This window comes from Symphalangus syndactylus, chromosome 21 (genome assembly GCF_028878055.3).
Source record: "Symphalangus syndactylus isolate Jambi chromosome 21, NHGRI_mSymSyn1-v2.1_pri, whole genome shotgun sequence".
In the NCBI taxonomy this organism is placed as follows: Eukaryota; Metazoa; Chordata; class Mammalia; order Primates; family Hylobatidae; genus Symphalangus; species Symphalangus syndactylus.
The window spans coordinates 81644162-81666538 of record NC_072443.2 but is presented as its reverse complement, the minus strand read 5'-3'; the positions used below and the strand labels follow the sequence as shown (position 1 = coordinate 81666538).

The following is a 22377-nucleotide window of genomic DNA, read 5'->3' as shown; positions in this document are numbered from 1 at the left end:
GTAGATCCTACTCCTTCTAAAATGCACATCTGAGGTATTTTTCAAGTGAAAATATCCACACAGTTTTGAATGAGATAGTTAAGGATAACTTATAAAGTTAAGTAGAGGAGCAGAAAGTAGCAGACAGCTGGTACAACTGAGAATCAAATTTACACCAAATTTGAAGGTCACTAAAGGGAAAGGGGAGAGATGGTGCGTCTTGAAAATGGTTTAAAATATCATATTATCATCATCATCATCACTGTCAGCTTTGCATTTCATGAAGATGGAAAGCAGGTCTATCTTAGCCTCATTTCTCAGATAATACAACCTATTCTCAAATTATCTCACTTAAAAATTTTTTTTGATACAGGGTCTCACTCTGTCACCCAGGCTAGGGTGCAGTGGTGAGATCATGGCTCACTGTAGCCCTGACCTCCCAGGCTCAAGTGATCCTCCTGCCTCAGCCTCCTGAGTAGCTGGGACTATGGGTACATGCCACCACACCCAGCTAGTTTTTAAATTTCTTGTAGAGATGGGGCCTAGGCTGGTCTGAAACTCTTGGACTCACATGACCCTCCCACCTTGGTGTCCCAAAGTGCTGGAATGGAGCTGTGTGCTCAGCCTACCTTACTTTTTTTGAGTTACCTTTAGAATTCAACTCAGATAGCGACATAATTGACTGCATCTTCCCAAGGGTCTATGAAAAATAAAAACAACACTGATTCATAATAAAATTTGCCATTTTACTTTGAATATTATGTTGAGTATGAATTTCTTCTATGAGATTTATCCACTAATTCTCAAATAAACAGAATAGACGTTAAGAAACTCCATGGGCAAATTCAGAGACATTTGTTAAACTCTCTTGCTTTTCTCTTATGTTTTGATAGACATGGTTCATGTTACAACAGACAACTGATATGTAACTGATATAATCGCTCTTTGATACATGTCATTTCTCATTTGAGATAAAAATGGCAGTTACTGGCAGAACCTCATAAAGAGAGAGCATGGGAACTTTCACAAAGCAGCAGCAGAAATCAGATTACAGCTTCCCCTAGGATACGATATGCATAAGAGGAAAACATTAAGCACATTTTGGGTTTGGGAAGCACCTAGAAATTGCTTTGTTTGGTAAGGAGAAGAAGGTCCAGAAAATACGAAATTAAACAAGAAACAATTTCAGCAGAGTGAGGATGAAAGTGATACAATATCATTTCTGTATTCTTGCTCCCACGAGTTGATAAGAGTTGTGCAGAGCTGAGAGTGTAGTCTGCGAGAACGTGAGTAAATCTATAATTTCAGACACTGATGGTAAGGCATGACAGGTGCACTATCTTTGCTGCCTGTCTACATACAGTCTGCCAGCAAGGAAAGAGGAGGGAGGTAAATTAAATCTCTGCTTTGCTGCCCGCCTATGCAGACTTCATATGAAAGCTGCTATGGTCAGTCTGAGGCTATTTTCAGGGATGGAGTCAGCGAGCTCTGTCCACCAGCCTCAGTGCATCAGGGCAGTGGCTACTGCCACCGTGCCTTCTGCATCACTGTGGTGTGAGATGATCTAAGAGGGCCAGCCAATGAAGAGTTTCTATTTTAATAGTTAGGTTTCACTTTAATGCATATTTTTTTTTGTAAAAAGAATATATCAAAGCTATGATTTTACGTACATTACCTAAGATAAAGACAGGTTTAAAAAGTGAACTTGGGGCCAGGCACAGTGGCTCACGCCTGTAATCCCAGAACTCTTGGGAGGCCAAGGTGGGTGGATCACCTGAGGTCAGAAGTTCGAGACGTCAGCCTGGCCAACATGGAAAAACCCATCTCTACCAAAAATACAAAAATTAGCCAGGCATGGTGGCATGTGCCTGTAATCCCAGCTACTCAGGAGGCTGAGGCATGAGAATCGCTTGAACCTGGGAGGTGGAGGTTGCAGTGAGCCGAGCTTGTGCCACTGCACTACCCCCTGAGTGACAGTGAGACTCTTAAGCTCAAAAAAAAAAAAAAAAAAAAAAAAAAAAGGTGAATTTGGGAGTTGGTTTAATAAGAAACATTAAATAATCATGCAGGTAGTACTCGGAAATGGCAAAGATCATGAAGGTGGTATGTTAATGCCTGAAGTCTAGAAAACAATTCAGAAGATAACTTTCTTCATATCCCATTGTTTTGACGGTTTCTTTGTTGAGACTTTTGGTATTCGTTTTCATTTACAGAATAACTGTGTTTAAGGTAAAAATTTGGAGAGACCTAAAAAAGCACAAATGAAAATTATAAAAATCAACCATAATGCTATCCTTTAGAGATAAGCACAGTTAACATTTTGTTCTTTGCCTGTCCAGTACCTTTTTCCATCCTTTTTTCCCATAGAAATGGGACTGTGCCTGCATATTGTGCTTCATAGCCAGATTCCCCACTTAGCAATATCTAAGGAACATTTTCCCACATGGCAAGCTTTCTTCTTTAACAACTCTTTTATTGCTGTTCTATTGGAAAAAGAATATTCCCTTGTATGGTTAAATCAAAATCTAATTAATTAATCCTATACTGTTGGGAATTAAGCATGCTTCCATCTTTTCACTATCATATAGAAGGCTGCAGTGAACATCTTTGGTCTTAACACTCTTGCACACACTTCTATGTACCTACTTGTAATGAATTCCTAAAGGTAGAGCTCCTAGGTCAAAAAGTTTTCCCATTTGAAGGTGTTCTGCTGCAAACTAACCGATTACAGAAAGGCTACGTTAAGAATTTATTGCCACAGTAACTTTTGAGAATAGCCATTTCTATATTGTCATAGAAATGGGTATTATATGTTGTGAAATATTATCATGACCAATGTTTTCTTTCTTTTAAAATACTTTTGTTTGCCAATACACTCCTGAAACTTAGATTACTGAAGACATAGAAATCAAAAAACCATATATTTAGAATTCATGTGTATTTTTGTATGTATAAATTACTTTCATATATTCTTTTGCCCTAATTTCTATTGATGTGAAACCCTGAAATCATAATCAGATTTAGATATGAATAAAGAGTAAAATACTAAATGTCCTAAGTATCCCTGTCCCAAGAAGAAGTACTTTCCTTTATCTTGTAATTTTTTTTTGTTGGAGACGGAGTCTCACTCTGTTGCCCAGGGTGGAATGCAGTGGCGTGATCTCAGGTTCAAGCAATTCTCCTGCCTCAGCCTCCCTAGTAGCTGGGATTACAGGCATCCGCCATCATGCCCGGCTAATTTTTGTATTTTTAGTAGAGAAAGAGTTTCACCATGTTGGCCAGGCTGGTCTTGAACTCCTGACCTCAGGTAATCCACCCGCCTTAGCCTCCCAAAGTGCTGAGATTACAGGCACGAGCCACCGTGCCTGGCCTATCTTGTAATTCTTTTTTGGCTAAGAGTACAATCTTTATTCTGGAGAGAGAAGATATTATTCTTTAATATTACTGTACTTTTTTCTATTTCACAAAAAAGATGTTGAGGGTAAAATGAGTTGGATTAATTCATTTTTTAGGAGAAAACAGTAAAATATGATCCTGCCGCTCAATTCAACAAGTGCAAAAACACTGAGATAAGACAAGAAACGGCATAGCAATGGATTCACTCCAATGAAGCTGAGTTTGAGCAAGCACAGAAAATATGCATAAGCTGTTGCAATAAGAAGAAAAATTAATCCCTAGAATAATTTTGTACCTAGAAGGTTTAGGAACACTTGACTATCTCTGTAATTCTGAATCTTGCTTATAACTCAGGTGGATGATTTTTCAATATTGAAGCTATGGCACCTTCTTGTGGTGGACATGCTGGTGGAGGGGATAGTGGTGGTGGAAGCTAACACCACCCGCTTCTCCCATTCTAAAACTGTTACACGGTGCGACGTAGTAATATTTTAAATAAAATAACGATTAAATTTAATTTTATATTGATATTTGAAATTTCAAAATACTTTTTGACCCATCACGAAAAACCTTTCATCTCCAGATTTGTAATCAATGTTTTCAATTAAAGTTGGATGAAATGAAAGTAGATACCAGCAATATCTTTGAATGTGATGCGTGTGTTGTATTATGAAATGCTAAACAGACTCTTACTAAACCATCCAGAAAATTCTAGGTGATATATCATAGTTGATAAGACCCTACCTACTAGTTAAAATAATTTTCCATTATCCATTTATTAATTCGATAAACATTTACTGAGCATTCACTCTGTGCCAAGATTTTATACACTGGGAATATTAGCAAACAAGGCAAAGATGAATCTCTCTGATAGTTCTTTGAAGGTGAAGGGCAACATAATTACCGGGAAGGAAGGTCCTTGTTTAAAATGCAGATTCCTGGGCCATGCTCTGAGGCTGCAGAATGAGAAACTCTAGGGCTAGGGGCCGGGAATGTGCATTTTTAAACTGCTCCTAAGTGACACCCAGTAAGAATTTCAGACTGCAAAATAGGCACATAATAACTATTTGTTGAATAAATGAATATAATGCTAAGGTTAGGCAGGATATCAAGATATGAGATACCTCGCTTCCCCAATCCTCCATCTAGAGAAAATACAGGCCCATTTTGGGGTGGACTCAAGCAGAGCCTCAGCTCTCGCCGTCAGAACCACTCAGAAATTCATGATGTGACTAACATACAGGTATTGGGCATTTTGCAAGCTTTCCATTTTAAAAAATTATTCTTGACAGGCAGGTGCTAAGTTCAGTTGTCTTCCCAGCAGAGGAAGCACAAGCCCTTCAACTGGCAAACACCAAAGGCAGAACCATATTTTTTTTTAAAATTGATTTTTAGCACTTTTGACACATGGAAAACAGGCCTTACTCATAGGGCCAACTTACCCATTAGACACAATGAGCTCAGTGCCTAGGGCCCCTGAGACTTTTAGGGGCTCACAAAAATGTTTTATTTATTTATCTTTTAAATCAGAAGAAAAGCATGAATATAATCTAGCCTAAATTGTATTCAACTTTTTGCCAGTAGAGTAATAAAATATAAGTTTTAATCCTTTTTTTTAAAAAAAATCAAGAAGCATCTCATAGAAGTTGGAATGCAGCTCTGCTTACCCACAGCTCTGGGCCCAGGTGAGAAACACCTTACCTGGCAGGCATTGTACAGGAGCTGATGTTCGAACTTCTTGATCCCAAGAATGTTCTGGAACATCTCGTAGAGTTGCTCCTTGCTCAGAATCAGCTCGGAGGCTGCGCTGGCTGTCATCCGGGCCTGCTGCTTCCGGGGGTCCTCTTCTCCACGGTAGATGGCATCAAATTTGGCCATCCAGGAGCTCAGCACAGTCTCCTTGCTGAGGCCGTCAATCTCAGGCAGGCTGCGCACTCTCTTCTCAATGTGCTTCTTGAAGACCTCCCGGGAGTCGTTGGCGGAACAGCCTCCACTCTGAACCATGCGGGCCACACGGTCGCTCTTCAGGAACACCTGAGCAAGAACAAGGCGGGCCAGGAAAGGCAGTAAGAGAGCTGACCACAGAGGTACCAGTTCCCTGGGGCTGGACACTGGGCCAGCCCACCTTATGTGCATCGCAGGAGGAATCACTGTGGGTCTCGTCCTGCCCCACCACCTCCTGGCTGTGCAAACTCAGAGTAGTCACTTACACATTCTGCTTCTGTGTCCACATCTGTAAGATGAGAATAACAATTGTACTTACCAGGTTGGTGCAAGGATTAAATGAGATGATACTGTCACGAGAGGCAGCACATACTATACAGACCTGTGCCCAGGCTGCATAGGTTCTCTGCCCCTTAGTGGCTGTGGGACTTTGGGCAAGTTAACCTCTTTGTATCTCAGTGTTCCCATTTATAAAATGGGGATAATAGTATTTATTTAACGTTTAATTTCTTTTTGAGAGAGTCTTGCTCTGTCACCTAGGCTGGAATATAGTGACAATCACAGCTCACTGCAACCTCTGCCTCCCAGGCTCAAGCGACCTCCAGCTTCAGCCTCCTGAGTAGCTGGGACTAAGTGCACGCCACCACACCTGGCTATTTATTTATTTAGTATTTTTGGCAGAGACAGGGTTTCATCATGTTGCCCAGGCTGGTCTCAAACTCCTGGGCTCAAGCCACCCATCCACCTCGGCCTCCAAAAGTGCTGGGATTACAGGCATGAGTCAACGCACCCAGAATTTAATTTTTTATTTTAAATAGAGGCAGGGCTTTGCCCTGTTATGTAAGCCAGACTTCAGTGGTGATCACGATGCACTGCAGCCTCAAACTCCTGGGCTCAAGCCATCCTCTTGCCTCAGCCCCTCAAGTAACTGGGACTATAGGTATATGCCAATATGCCTCCATAATTTTTTAAACTTTTTGTAGAGACAGGGTCTTGCTGTGTTGCCCAGGCCAGTACGTATTTTAAAATGAGGATTAAATGTGTTAATGTGTAAAACACACATAAAATAGTGCCTGGCCCATGTTACACTTGCTGCTGTTATTATTATTATACGAAAAGTGCCTGGCATGATATCAGGCACATAGCATTAAACATTAACCACTATTTGTATCTCCTTTTATCCCTTCAATGATACTTTTAATTGAAAGTATGCAAGTATCAGGTAAACATATATTTAATTATCTCTCTTCCTTCCTGAAATGTAAATTCTACTTGGGCAAGGAATGTGTCCTTCTTGTTCCTCACAATGTCTTCAGGTCCTAGAATGTCTTCAGCACCTGACACTTTAAAAGTGAATTAACAATGAACATAGAAGTTAGGTTAAGTTTATTTTGTAGATGAAAAACCGAGACTTCAGAGAGGGCAAGGGACTTTCTTTAGGTAACTCAAATTGTCTAATTACCAATGGGTAGTCTTTTTACTTCACCCTGGTTCCTTCCTTCCCTGCAGGTTCTCCTGCTTGATGAAAATCTCTCCCGCCTGGTGGAAAATCCCTGGTTGGTCTGCTGGTGCCGCCTGGTTGAGTCCTGGGACCAAGCTTTCTTCTATTAAGAAAGTCTTATTTTCGCTCCACTGCCCACCATTCGGCAGCTTACACGAGCTACATGGTTCTGGGGTGTAATACAAGGCAGTGAAGCCGCCGCTTCATATTCACAGAGAGGAAGCATCTGACACGTTTGAGCTGTGTCCTGGTCACACTTCAGAAGGTGCATAAATATCCTTCAAGAGGCAGAGCAAACGTTCATTCCCCTGTCAGATTTCAGGAAATGCACTTGTTGGCCATGAGACAGCATTCCCTGGGGCATCACTGCCTTATGCTTCATCACAAAGCGTTTCTGGGGTGGAGAAATGTTTTTTTAAAAAAGGCTCCGGTTTATTGTTGACTTTAATGAACTAATTTAGAAAGGAGGGCTGAGGGTTTGCCTCACAGGGTAGAGGCCATGGCCTGCTTCCCTATGAGTGGGAACTGGTACTCAGATGAGACCTTAGAGTTAATTTGAAAATTAATTATAGACAAAATAGTTTCAAATGAATCCTCAGGCCTTATGAGCCTTAATGAGCTAAATAATTCACCTGCAAACCTGTAACACTTAATGGGGATGGTTTCTCCATCTAACCAACACATTACAGATCTCAAACACCAGTGTTTTGAGGCTAGTGGAGGAAGTCTCTGGAAAGGCAATGGAGCATTGTGGCAGGAGCTGTAAATCATCTCAGGCCAGCTCTGCCTCTAACTTGCTGTGTGACCTTGAGTAAATCATCTCCCCTCTCTGATTCTCTGATTTCTTTTTCTTTTCCTTTTTCTGTTTTTTTTTTTTTTTTTTTTTTTTTTTGAGACAGAGTCTCACTTTGTTGCCCAGGCTGAAGTACAGTGGTGCGATCTTGGCTCACTGCAACCTCTGCCTCCTAGGTTCAAGTGATTCTTCTGCCTCAGCCTCCCAAGTAGATGGGATTACAGGCATCTGCCACCATCCCCAGCTAATTTTTGTATCATTATTATTTTTTTAGTAGTAGAGACGGGTTTCTCCATGTAGGCCCGGCTGGTCTCCAACTCCTGACCTCAAGTGATACACCCGCCTCGGCTTCCCAAAGAGTTGGGATTACAGGCGTGAGCCACCATGACTGGTCTGATTCTCCAATTTCTTATCCATACACCAAAGGAGTTGAACAATAAGATTTGGGGCTATCCTTTTAACTGTAATGATTATAAACTTCTCCATGAACCCATTCATCCTTTCTTTGGTTACTCCCTAGGTGGAAGACACTGTACCAGGTGTCAGGAATACAAAAGTTGAGGAAGACACAGATTTAGCTCTCATGGAGTCCAACTGACGTAATCCTAATAATGCCATGCAAATATGATTACGATCTGGAACAAGTGCTATCAAGACAAGGGTCCACAAGAACCTATAGCTAGGAATCTATTCTAATACGTGGTCAAGAAAGCCTTCCTGAAAGAAAACACCTTTGAGATGATGCATGAAAGATGGATAGGTGAATGGAGAGCTTTAAGTTATTTTAGAGAGAAGGAACAATACGTGTGAAGACCCCAAGTGCCCGAGGAAATAAGGAGGAGTCAGTGTGGCTGTGGCAATGAGGGCTGGGGGTGACAGATGTGAGATGGGCAGGGAGGGGCCAGAGAGCCCAGGGAGGCATTGAGAAGGAGGAGGTATTCAGGAGGAGGAGGGGATTAGGGTTGTTGGTCTTCATTTTAAGGGCAGTGGAAAGCCATTGAAAGTTTTAAGCTGGGACACGGCACAAACCAGTTCACATTCTTTGGCTTTAATGTGGAAAACAGACTGATGAAGGAAGCCAAGAAAATAGGCAGGGAGGCCAGTTGAGAGGTGGTTGTACGAGACCGGGTGAGTGTGATGGCAGTGGGGACACTAAGGGGTTAAGCCTTTGTTGTCAGTGCTAATAAACATACGGGATGACTTGAAAACATTCAATCAACAATGAAGCTATACTCTCCTCTACATCTATGCACATTAGTATCCCACAAACCTGAAATGGGCCTCAGTTATAAGCTCTCAGCCCCAGATTCTTTTTTCCTAAAGCCCTTCCACAGCTGCCGTCTGCCACTGTTTTTGTGACTGTTTGGTAAATATCTGATCTCCATCTAGACTATAGACTATAAGTTCCAGGGAGGCAGGGTTGTCATTGTTTGTTTCTATTACTGCTTCTTAGTGCCTGAGACAGTGCCTGGCACGTAGCTGGTGCTCAGTAAGTATTTGTGGAATGAGTGAATGAACTATAAGAGCAAAGCAGACTCCTCTAGCAGGAAAAATATGGAGTGAGACTACGTCCGGATGGAGGCGAGAAGGTCAAGGGGAAACCAGCACACCGTATATTGCTCTCTTAAAACAAGAGGCTTAGGCTAGATTTTCCATGGGACCTGATAACAAGGGGTAAGAAATAAAGATGTTGGCACTTGGGTCCCAGCTGGGGTAACTGGTTGAGTGGTGTATTCGTCTGTTCTCGCGCTGCTAATAAAGACATACCCAAGACTGGGTAATTTGTTAAGGAAAGAGATTTAATGGATTCACAGTTCCACATGGCTGGGCAGGCCTCACAATCATGGTGGAAGTCAAGGGAGGAGCAAAGGCACGTCTTACATGGCATAGCAGCAGGCAAGAGAGCATGTGCATGGGAACTCCCCTTTATAAAACCATCAGATATCTTGAGACTTATTCACTATCACGAGAACAGCATGGGAAAGACCTGCTCCCATGATTCAATTACCTCTCACTGGGTACCCCCATGACATGTGGGAATTATGGGAGCTACAATTCAAGATGAGATTTGGGTGGGGACAAAGCCAAACCATATCAGGTGAACCCTGAATCCTGGACATGGCATCTGCTTCACATAGCCCCTTCCCTTTGTACATAGTAGCTACTCAATAAATACTTCTGAATTACCAGTGGAATACAAGTCACCTAACCTCCATCAATCTCACTCTCCTTCACGGTAAACAATGAAGGAATCCAGCCTTTCTTCTTTGATAAGGATCAAACTGAGAAGACTGAAAAGTGGAGGGATCTATCTGTCCTGTGTTAAGATACAACTGCCAGATCCTAGAAAGAGGAGAGATGAGTGGAATGACAAGAACATGGAGGAAGGAGGCCAAAGACTGGGGAGACAGTAAAGATGAATTGCCCAATGGAGACAAGACAGCCATGAGGAGAGAAGGTGGCAGCAGGAAACTATTTTTACAGGCACATCATCTGTCTTGGCTTCTCAGTCTGTCAAAGAGGAAGTGGGGCCTGGGCCAGCCTCATCCTATAATGAATACAAACACTAAGTACTGATGTGCCTGTGTGTCTCTAAAACAACTATTCAAACTCAATTGTGCTGGGAGCTCTGTCTGTATTTTGTATCTGTGTTTGTTTCTGTTTTTGCTTTTTAGTGGCTGACACAAGAGACTTTAACCCCAAGCCCGGTTCTATTTGGGCACATCCATAAATCCTCCCTGCTTTTCTGCCAACTTCCAGACAGGTCATAATGAGAGATGGAAGATAAACAAATAAATATGGAATTGTGAAGGACAGTCAATTCAGCAACTCGACCTCCATCCATCAGTCCTTCCCTCCATCACCACAGCCAAGCAACCTCAAGGTCATTTTAGAAACACACAAACACATCAGTACTTAGTGACTGTTCACATTACGGATGAGGTTGGCCTAGCTCCCATTTGCTTGCTGATAAGCTGAGAAGCCAGGGCAGACTCATTCCTGCTCTGAAAAAGCATATCCTTTCAATATAAATAAGAAAAACACCTAGATGTTGGAGTAAATAAGGTTTGCAAGAAACACAAACCTCGTTGCTATTAATAAATGGGCACATAAATAATGAAAGGAGTAGACATCATGGTTAGGAGGGTGGGCCCTGGTATTAGAACACCCGGGTTCAAATCCTGGCTCTGTTGCTTGCTAGCTTTGCCACCTGAGCAATTTACGTACTCTTCCTGGGCTTTAATTTCCTCACCTTTAAGATGGGGGTTATAACAACCTTCCTTTGTAGGATTTTGGTAATCCCTGAATCCTGATTCAGTGATATTATGCCTGCAAGTTGGTTAGCCTGTTGCCTACTATCGGCTAAGAATGTAATACAACTTAGCTGTTATTTTTAAATAGAATATCATGCAGCCATTAAAAAAAAGATATATATTTTTTCATTAGCATCCAAAGATGTCCATGATACATGGTTATAATGGACCAGAGCCTTCCAATGGCAGGGGTGAGGTGGGATTGGAGGATAGGAGCATGGCTCTGGATTTAGAATACCACAGGAAATAAGACAGTTTACTGATGAGGGTATGTCATTTGTGTGACCTTTGGAAAGGTAGGAAGGAGATTGAAAACAACTGTGTTAAATAAAAGAACTAGGTTCTTAATAGTCTGTGGTAATTTCCCACCTTAATATGCAAGCCACATAGTTATCTTGATATGCATAGATACATTAATAGTACCTGGAAAGACAGAAACCAAAGTTTAATTGTGGTTATCTAGGATGATGGGATTGCAAGTATTTTTTAACCATGTAAATGCAGAGATTTTTCTACATTGTCCGTTTTATTTTTATAGTGGGCATGTTTTACTTTCACGATCATTTGAAACACATCTTTTCTACCTGGAAAAATACAAATTTTACCTTCTTTGAAGCAAGGTGCATTTTCATTTCTAAAATAAAATGTGTTTTCAAATCTTAAAAATATTCTTCACCAAAAAGTAAAGGATTCTGGGCAAAGTTTCAGAAGCAGATCTAGGGCCATGACCTTGTGGTAGGTGGTGCTAGGTTAGGAGCAAAAGTACTTTCCTTTCTCTTTTCTATATCCTTTTCCCCTGCTCCATCTTGCACCTCCCTTCCTCCATGCCCAGGGAGTGAATTGAGTCTATCAACTTTCAACTCTATGCAGCATATGGACACCATACCACCATGCTCGTTTCTAACCTTAATATATTAATATCTTCTAACATTAATATATTAATAATGGAACTGTGCAGGTATGTATATTCTCATTTAGTCTTGAGAGCAATTAGGCAAGGAAGGTCCTATTACAGATGAAGCAACTAAGGCTCAGACTTGGCTGAGGTCGCAGAGTCAGTGTGTAACAGGACTAGAACTCAACCCACCTCTGTCGGACACAATTTTTATTTTTAATTTATTTAGAGACAGGGTCTCATTCTGTCACCCAGGCTGGAGTGCAGTGGTACAGCTCACTGCAGCCTTGAATCTCCGGCCCCAAGTGATCCTCCCACCTCAGCCTCACAAAGTATTGGGATTACAGATGTGAACTGCACCTGGCCTTGGACACTAAACTCATCCTCTTAATCACTCTGCCTGCCACCTCCTGCCTCCTCCTTGCTGGGCTTTCCCTGAAAGAATCAATGCTTTAGAGTGGGTAGTTATTCTTCCCCTATGGATGTACCTGTTTATCATGGTATCTCAGGTACCATGGAGTAGTTGTAGCCATTCTACTTATTAGAAAATATATTGCTTCATTTTAGAAAAATAGCCAGTGTGACCTGACTTATACTCCTCTTAAATAAAAAAAGTTCAACCATAATAACTAAACAGTGTCTTCTTGCACAGATGAAACCTGCAGTTTTAGCCTGCCAACTGTTCTTCCTCTTCTGATAATAGTACCTCAGTCTTTCTTCCAAGAACCCCTTTCTCATTGCATAGTTGCAGTGGGATTGTCGATTGTAGGACTTTGTCCTTCTTTAGCCAAGTGGGGGGTTGGGATCTGAGCCTGGTCAGTAGGACTGCCACTTCTTGAGTTCACATTCTGAGTGGGTTGGCATGAGAATGGAGTGGGCTAGAGTAGGTTTATCCCAATTATTAAGTGTCTGTAATATCTTACTCTCTGGCTTCCTGAAGTTAAACTGGTCTGATTTCCTTCTTTTCTGAAGCTTAGCTGTTTCTTCTGATAACAGCAATACCAGCAACAACAGCAAACTATTGTTGTTGTTGTTGCTTCTGCTGTTGTTATGATGATGACGATGATTAGGGCTTAATTTAACCACAGTCAGTTTCTGTTGCTAGCAACTAAAGAACTCTGTCTGTTGCAACATTCAAAGCTAGTTTGACAAAAATGAACTAGGCATTTATTAAAAAACAAAAACAAAACAGTACAAACAAACAAAAAAAAACAACAACAAAAACAACACTCACATACCCCAAACAAAGCTCTAGCAGCTTCACTGGCTGAAGTTCAGACATCAGATGCAGTGTCCTGAAATGAATTTTTATGTCTTCTGCCACATCTGACACTCCCACTTTCTTGCAAATACCCCCATGTTCACTTTCAGGAAGAATTTGAGTTTTGTAAAACTTTTTTATCCAGCTATTTTCTCTGATGTCACGACCAGCATGTGAAGAAACTAAAATCAAGCAGGGAGGTAAGGAGGTGAGCACGAGGAGGTGAGTGTGAGGAGGGAGGGAGAGAGCAAGGGAGGCCTTATATTTTGGACATTTTTCTTAAAAATAGAAAAGGTGTGAGGAACACAGAGAAATGGCTCTCTGATGCCATATCTCAGGATCAGGGGTGTGAGAACCAGACAGAATTGCTGGGGCAGATCTCAGAGCACCCATCCCAGCCCCCAGCCCTTGGCCCTGAAAGCCAGAATTGAAGAGATTAATGGATTAATCTGTTGACCTGCTTGATCCACTCTGACAATCCAGGCCATCAGGAAAGGACAAAAATAAACCTGTGTGCTCTTGAGAACCATGGGGACCTTGGTCTCCTTTCTCCCATCCCCACTCATGGCCCAGGCCTCACCAACTTGTTGCTAATGGTGACTAGCTTGGTTCAGAATGGGCTCGGTGGGCACAGATGGAAAAGGAATAGCACTTCCTCTCTCCTTTCATTTATTAAAAGATGATCTTTACTACTCTAGCATGCTGAGAGATCATTACAGCAGTTGGCCCTCTGTATCCATAGGTTCCACATTCACGCATTAAGCCAACTACAGATACAAAATATAAATAACAATAAAAAGTAATACAAATAAAACCAATATAGCATGACAACAATTTACATAGCATTTACATTGTATTAGGTTTTATGAGTAATCTAGAGATGATTTAACGTATATGGGAGAAGGCCAGGTGTGGTGGCTCATGCCGGTAATCTCAGCATTTTGGAGGGCCAACGCGGGTGGATTACTTGAGCCCAGGAGTTCAAGACCAGCCTGGTTAACATAGCAAAACCCTCCCTCTACAAAAAATACAAAAATTAGTCTGGCATGATAGCATGCACCTATAGTCCCAGCTACTTGGGAGGCTGAGGTGGGAGAATCGCTTGAGCCCAGGAGGTGAAGACCAGCCTGGGCAACATAGCAAAACCCTCTCTCTACAAAAAAAATACAAAAATTAGTCTGGCATGGTGGCATGCACATGTAGTCCAACTATATGGGAGGCTGAGGAGGGAGGATCACTTTAGCCGGGGAGGTTGAGGCTGCAGTGAGCTATGATATGACTGCACTCCAGTCTGGGTAACAGAAAGGAAACCCTGACTCAAAAAAAAAAAAAAAAAAGTAAAAAAGGTATATGGGAGGATGTGCATAGGTTATATGCAAACACTATGCTATTTTATATCAGGGACTTGAGCATCTGAGATTTTGTATTTGAGGAAGCCCTGGAACTAATGCTCTGTGGATAGTGAGTAATGAATATACTGCATTAGCAAAACAAGACCGATATTTAAAACTGACTTTTTAAAGTACAGAAATCCCAGAAAATTTTGAGATTATTGCTGTTAATGCTATTTTTTTAACATTATTGCTGTCGGTAAACTGGAGTGTGAAGTTGTGGCATGGTATGGTGGAGTGTATGTGTATGTGAAAGAGAGAGAATTTGGAAGGAGGATATCTGTTGGTTTTGTCTGCTGAGCATATACTCCCCCTGTTTTGGTAAAAAGAAGCCTAATGTTTTATTAAGAAACCATTACATTCTTCCTGAAAATGGTTCCAGTGCAGCTGAGCCTGTACTCAGGTGCCAGAGATGGTGGCTGTCCTAAGCCTTATCCCCCCAGGCTATTTCACCCCCATCCACTGTGATTGACTCAAGAAGGGACATATGATCCATGTCAGTCCAACTAAGTCACCCCAGCTCTTTGCTAGGGAGCTCAGCAGGGGTGTTCTCTTTGCTCCTGGAGTTGCTAAACTGGTAGGATGTGCCCTGGGGCTGCCAAGGTCTCCCACATGGAAAGAAGCTGACCAAGAAGGAAGTCAACACAGGGATGAGCACAGTGGAGAGATGGGGGGCAGATACCCAACCTGCTGGTAACTTTGGACCTCTGGATCCAGCCATGGCTGAAGCCAGGCCTACTCGTGGACTTTTAAGTTAATTGAGGAAATAAATCTCTTTTTAGGGTTATCCAGTATGACCTAGGTATCAGTCACTTATAATCTGTAGAGTCCTAAGACAGGGGCCAACAGAGAAGCAATTGGAACCCAGAGCTGGGTAGAGGAAGAGACACTAGCTTCTCCATAGCCCAAGAATGAAGGCGAAAGGAGAAAGGAAGGTGTGATCAACTTGGAGAGCTCCCAAGTAAAGTGTTAACCCTGATCTCGTGATAGAGAACCTTCGCTTCAGAGGATTAGACTTCCCTGGAAAAGTGAATCTAGGACTCCCCAGAGTATTTACTAATGAAGAGCAGTTAGATCATTAACACCCCACATCCTTTCTTATGTTGCTCAAATGCTAACATTAAATATTCAGTAATTTCTCAATGCCTGTATTCTTACCAGACAAAAAAAGAAACTGTTTCCAATAAACTAGCCACTATAGAGGACAACATTAGGATCACTATAGATGTAATGGTAATTTCCAGGGACTCATTAGCCCATTGATGACTATTAATTTTCACATTTAATTAATAGATAGAAATGACACTTTCTTTTAATTTATGCCATTAGTCAAATGAGCTTTCTAATTAAGATTTGCAATCTACAAATTTATAAACTCTGGTGAATGACTGTAAATATGGAGAACTATCGATAGGGGTCTGCTTGGCCTGACAAGGGTTCTGCCATTACTCTCCCACTGGCTTCTAGAACTTGAACAAAGAGGGAAAATTAATTTCATTCCCGGGCAGTTTCTAAACAAAACCTTTGTTAAATATATTCAAGTTATTCACTATCATATATCACTGTGATTCCAAATCTGATTTCTACTCCCCATGAAATTCAACCAAATAACTGTACCACATCAGATAAAGCAGCAAGTTTGACACTCATTGGTGATAATGAATGATGCTTGAAAAATTTTAAAAGATTTAAATTTGGACAACTATAAAAACAAATTTGACTTCTAAAATAGATCCAAGTAAAAATTTCATGAAGAAAATGGTGTGTAAAAGGAGTCTGTGGTTGGTCCCAGCAAACATCACAAAGATTGTTTACTATTCAATGCTAATTAGCAAACCAATCAATAATATTTTCACAAGATCTAACTGCAGTCTTACTCTCTCCATGAAGGAAGGAGTCAAGTGTTTTAGCAAGTGGGAAGAAGAGTTTTGCCAAATCAGGATTTTGCCTCTATTGAGGCTTCAATCAATTAACATATTGAAAGCATCTGTTGTGGGCTGAATCAGATGGGCAGACTAAGTACGTGCTTAGAGCACCAGCAAAGCAGGCAAACCAACATTTTTGTTTTGAAATAATTTTCTATCTAATAAATAAAGGAAACAAGGAAAGAAGGAAATCAGTGAAACAATCCCAGGGGAAAATCAGATTTTGTTAGGTTTTTCTTGTACCTATCTTCAAGTTTATCATTATTACTGTGAATTTTATATAGCAGGACATCATAAGCTTTCAGTGCTTAGGAGCTGGTCTCTAATGGTTGTCATATAGCCTTGACAATGCATAAGACATTTGGGGCATAGGATTCCAAACACAGAGAGTATTTACCTGGTTCACATTAAAATAGATTAATATAAAGTAAAATGTCACTCAGTGACCAAGTAATCATATTTGAAAATATGCATATGAGGAAAGCATTGCCAATAGGAAGGTATGGCATGTCCACTTCATAATCATGTAGAAATAATAGCCAATATGCACACTAAGAAAGAACACTTATAAAATTTAAAAATATTTGCAGAAATACAAATCCACTTTACTGAAAAGCTTCTGAGGTCTAGTGGTGACAATTTACCTGTAATACATACTCAGAACACATTCTCTCTTTTGTAGATTTTCTCTAGAGAACAGCACTGCATTTTGGACAGTGGTTCCAGCTCCAGAAAAGAAAGCAGCATTTTTAAAAAAATAATAAGGAAGTTCATGAAGCCACCATCCTTGGGAGGTGCTAACATCCTTTAAAAACGGTATAAGTGGTGAGAAAAATGCTCCTGACTCAAAGTCACAGGTTGTGATTTTTCATAGCTGTGCGACCTTGAGTAATTAATTTAACCTCTCTGAGCCTCAGTCTCTTCATCGGTAAAATGGAAATACAATCAGACCTAATTCATAAGACTGTTATATCTTGTATGAAAAACACTCCGTATATTGCCTGGTATAACACTCCGTTGTTAAATAGTAGCTTACATTTAGTTTTCCCCAAAAGAAAATACTGTTATTTCTTAACATTGTAACCAATCACCAACCCCTTTGCCTTAGGAGGGATGATCCTGTGAACCAAAACGATTGTCCCCATTGCCCTGCAGCTCAGACTCCCCAGGCCTAGGGCTTGAGTGGTCTTGGCATGCTTCCGAACAGTGACTCTCACCTCATAGTAACTCTGCACAGCGTTCATGAAGGCTTCGTCAGCCATGATCTGGGTTTCCCCGTTGAGGAAAGCCTGAAACCTGTCCTTGACTGTCTGCAGCTGCTGTTTGCTGATCTGTAAGAAAACAGAAAAAGAGGGAAATGTGAGAACTTGTTTTAGACAAGGATCATGGATACTTTATGCTGAAGATGTCAGACCCATTGGTGTATTGGAGCTGGCTTGTACAGGTGTGTGCCAGCTGATTAGTGAATCTGTGGAAACTTCTGTGAGCCAGTGTTAAACACAGCCATTACTTTAAAATAATATATAGTTAAATAAATTATATTAAAAACAAAGTTAATACACTTTTAATACTTAAAATTCATTGCCTCCTAGTTATTTTACCATATTTCACTTTTATCAGTGCTTTTGAGGTTACTTACACCTATGGTTTTGCATGAGGGAAATTCTGTGTAAGGGAGTGCTACCACCCATCTCTTCCCAGCTCCACATTCAGTGTTGTCTCATTGGCAGCTTCATATCAGCCAAGGTGGGAATATTTATACAATGGAAATTGGCAAATGCTACAAAACAGTTTTTTTCCCTCCTGAGAGGTGGTTGTTAAACATGTAATAGCGAACACAGCACTGCACATGCCCCTCTGGTGGTCTGAAATACCTTGATGAATGCAGCATGACCACATGCAGAGGTTTTCAGACTTTATTGTTGTTGGTACATCCATGATCACATGACAGATGATGTGTGGGTACAGGATATACTTCCGGGATATGGCATAGAGAATTTGGGTACTAGGTTATGTACAATTCCTTGCCTATCAATCCCACCTTTCTTTCTTAGGAAAATATTCCTAAAAGATTCATACTCATTCCTCCTCCTCACTCCTTATCTGGCTCTATCCTACCATCCATCAGGTATCGATGCAGGCAGCACTAATTTATGAAGCCCTTCCCAGCCCCTAGGCTAGGAGCAGGTCTTCCTGCTATGTGATTCCACAGCACAGTGTTTATTTAACTGCTTGATGATGATTAAATTTGTTACATGATGTGTCTTTTCTTGCTATCTTATTCATCGATGTTTTCCCAGGGCATAGCTAACTGCCTTACATGTGCCAGAGACTCAGGGCTGATTACATGAACGAATGAATGGAGTGTATGCAAGACAGGTTATTTTCACGTATCTTTTCATTGGTTCTAATTTATATAAAATATGTATATTAAAAAGTCAGCCAAAACTTTGCTGTTTTAAAAGTTAACAACTTTTACTTGAAATAATTAAACTTTTTGTAAAAAGTTATGCTTTATAATTGATCATGAGAAACTACCTGTGTAAACCACTGTTCTACTGCAAAAAGTAAGAAGATCAATCCAGTACCAGTTCTGTTGGCCACGGTGTCATCTGGAAAAAGCTACTTATATTCTGCATTGACCTGAGAGTGAAGAGCCAGCCTTTCTGGATCGGGGCTGGGTTTAAATAAATTTTATCTCATCCTTAGTTTTCTCACTTGGAAAATGGTGGTAATTCTAATTACCCATTGTCCTGGGATAGTTATAGTTATTCAATAACATAATGAGTACTTTTAAAAAATTAAAAGTTTTTATATAAATCCAAGCGATTTTACCATTAGAGTCAATATGATTAGAAAATAAAGTTTAAAGCTTTAGGAGACTCAAAGCCAGCATGAGTTTTGACTCAGTGAAGAAACAAAAACAAAACAGAATTTTGTTTGTGACACAGATGGAAGCTGGGGGCATTCACTAATTTTTGTATCTTTGGAAGAAGTTGGGGAAGAGTGAAGTCAAGGGTAGATTAAAAGGGGTTAGAAATTTATCAGACTCATATTTGTTACATTCTAGGGCACCACTATTCAATGTTAGCCACATGTATAATTTTAAGTTTTATAGTAGCCACATTAAAAAATAGAAACAAGTGAAATGAATTTTGATATACTTTATTTAACCTAATATAGCCAAAATAACGTTTCAACATGTAATCAGTATTTAAATTATTAATGAGACAGTTTACATGTAAAAAATGCTATGCCTTTGGAATCTGGTGTAGTTTACCCTTACAACATAACTCAATTCAGAGTAACCAAATTGCAGGTGTTCAATAGCCACATGTGGCTAGTGGCTATTGCACTGGACCAGTTCAGACCTAAAACATGGAATAAACTCACTTCTAAGTTGCTTAAGCTTTCCTGCTCTGACCCATGGATATTGATATGTGAAATTGAAGAGAAAATCACAGTTATTTTTTATGTGCTTGAAACCATTTGAACTGAAATATTAGGTAGCAGTTGATTTGCTCATAAAAATGATACCCATAACACAAATTTATTTTAAGCAGGCCAGCCTTAATCTAGTTCACAAATCCTAACAGTATAGGACCGCATCTCACAGGATTTTTTGCTCAGAATTCCTTCTAAAACAGTGTCAATACCAGCTTTGCGTGATTTTGGGAGTGGGGTGGGATGATGGGGCAGGAGAGGAATGGAGGCCTATAGATTTTGCTTTTGTCTTAAATGATTAAGTAATTGAAATAAAATTATGCACATACCATATGAATGATCAAGACTGATTGTTGACCTAGGCCAAATCTATTATCTCTCTAACCTTCCCTTAAATAAGTGTGGTGCTCATCTAGTTAAGAAATATTTACAGAGCAACCACCCTCTGCCCAGCCCTGCACCAGACACTAAGGGTTCAGTGGTCAACACACTCAAACCCTGATCTCACCCGTTATTTCTTAGGGCTGGGCATTAAGGAATCAAAAGAGATAAGGGCTTTTCTTCAGGGATCTTATAGTCTAGGTGGAGAGGAAAAGGCAAACAAAAAAGCACATAAAATTATGATTCAGGATTTCAGAGAAGAGAAATTACAGAATATAAAACTCTCAAAGGAGAAAGGAGCTAAGGAACTTCAGGAACATTAATTTTAGTCAAGTTCAAAGAACACACATCACAAAGCCACACAAAGCATCCCTTGCTTCCCTAGTCACATTAAGCTCTCAGCAGGAGAGTTGGGGGCATGGACTTCAGTGGCAGAACTTTGTTTATGTGTGGGTTTTGCCACCTACTGGTTTACAATTCACTACTTTTCTCACCACTAATTCAACAAGCCTAGTGTTTATTTAGTCAACCCACTAGCCATGTCTCCCTGGGCAAATGACTAACCTCTCTAAAGCTCAGTTTTCTCATCTGTAAAATGGGGCCAATATTGACCTGATAGGGTTGTTGTGAGGATTAAGATAAGCAAAATACTCACTGCAGAACTTAGCACAGGATGAATGCTCAATACATCTTAGCTACTGTGATGATTAATTCTCATCTTTTTTTTTTTAAACAAACGAAAAAACAGAGTCTCACTGTTGCCCAGGCTGTAGTGCAGTGGTGTGATCTTGGCTCACTGCAACCTCCACCTCCTGGGTTGAAGTGATTCTCCTGCCTCAGCCTCCCAAGTAGCTGGGACTATGGGTGTGCGCCTCTACACTTGGCTAATTTTTGTATTTTTAGTAGAGATGAGGTTTCGCCATGTTGGCCAGGCTGGTCTCGAACTCCTGACCTCAGGTGATCCATCCGCCTTGGCCTTCCAAAGTGCTGGAATTATAGGTGTGAACCACTGTGCCCACCCTAATTCTCATCTTTGAGTGTTTGCACATACTGTTCCCTTGAGAATGCCTGCCTCTGGGGACATTTCACATGTCTACATCTTTAAATTTAGTGCATGTGCTCCCTTCCAGACTCCCCAGGTGGAGGTCGCTGTTTTCTCAGCAATTTGTTCACAGTCCTATGGATGCATGTTTTATGTGGCAAAGTATTTATTTATTTAAACTCAAGTGCTCAGAGGCAGATTCATGAGTTAGGAGTTGAGCGTACAGGCTTGGGGTTCAAGAGACACAGGTTCAAGTCCTGGTGATACCACTCACTTCCAGCCTGGATGACCTTGGGTAAGCTACTTTCCCTAAGCCTTGGTTCCTCATTAAAAAATTTGGGTGATAAAACTGACCTCCCAAGATTGCTAAAAAGATGAAAAGGAAATGGGGTAATACACCTCAAGATCTTAGCGCATGGCCTGGCATAAAAGAAGAGCCAAATGATAAACTCAGTGGCCTCCAAGGCCCTGCATGACATACCCTGACTTTGACTTGCTGCACTCTGCTCTTTACTTACTCTGGTCTCCAACACACTGGTGTCTTTTTTACTTCTCAACTGTGCCCCGACTTTTCTTGCCTGAGAGCCTTTGCTCTTGCTGTTCCCTTCACCAGGGATGCGCTTCTGGTTTTCCCCATGGCTGGCCCCTTAGGATTCAGCCGAGCCAGCATCTCCTGGGAAGCTCTTCCCTGACCATTCCGTCTACAGTAATGTTCTCCCAGATAATCTCTGTCACAGTGCCCTGCAACCTGAGCATTTCCTGCACAGCCATTATCACAGTTGGCACTTATCTTCTCTAAGGTAAAATTATTTAATTAAAACATGTACATAGAAAAATATACTTTATCAGCACAGAATATGAGGAATTCTTTTTTTTTTCCCAAGACAGTCTTGCTCTGTTGCCCAGGCTGGAGTGTAGTGGTGCCATCTCAGCCCACTGCAAACTCTGCCTCCTAGGTTCGAGTGATTCTCCTGCCTCAGCCTCCTGAGTAGTTGGGATTATAGGCAAGTACCACCACGCCCAGCTAATTTTTGTATTTTTAGTAAAGATGGGGTTTTGCCATGTTGATCAGGCTGGTCTCGAACTCCTGGCCTCAAGTGATCCACCTGCC

At 40.9% G+C, this 22377-nt stretch overlaps 1 protein-coding gene across 21 annotated transcripts in view; it reads right to left on the bottom strand.

The window, feature by feature from the left end:
- CADPS (calcium dependent secretion activator) overlaps positions 1 to 22377 on the bottom strand; it is a 477516-nt gene that overhangs the window by 354899 nt on the left and 100240 nt on the right. For all 21 annotated transcript variants that reach the window (XM_063630798.1, XM_055260407.2, XM_055260410.2 and 18 more), the window contains 2 exons: positions 17617 to 17730; positions 5077 to 5409 (listed from right to left, as the gene is read on the bottom strand). In XM_063630798.1, coding sequence (XP_063486868.1) covers positions 5077 to 5409; positions 17617 to 17730 — 447 coding nt within the window. The remainder of the gene's footprint in view (positions 1 to 5076; positions 5410 to 17616; positions 17731 to 22377) is intronic.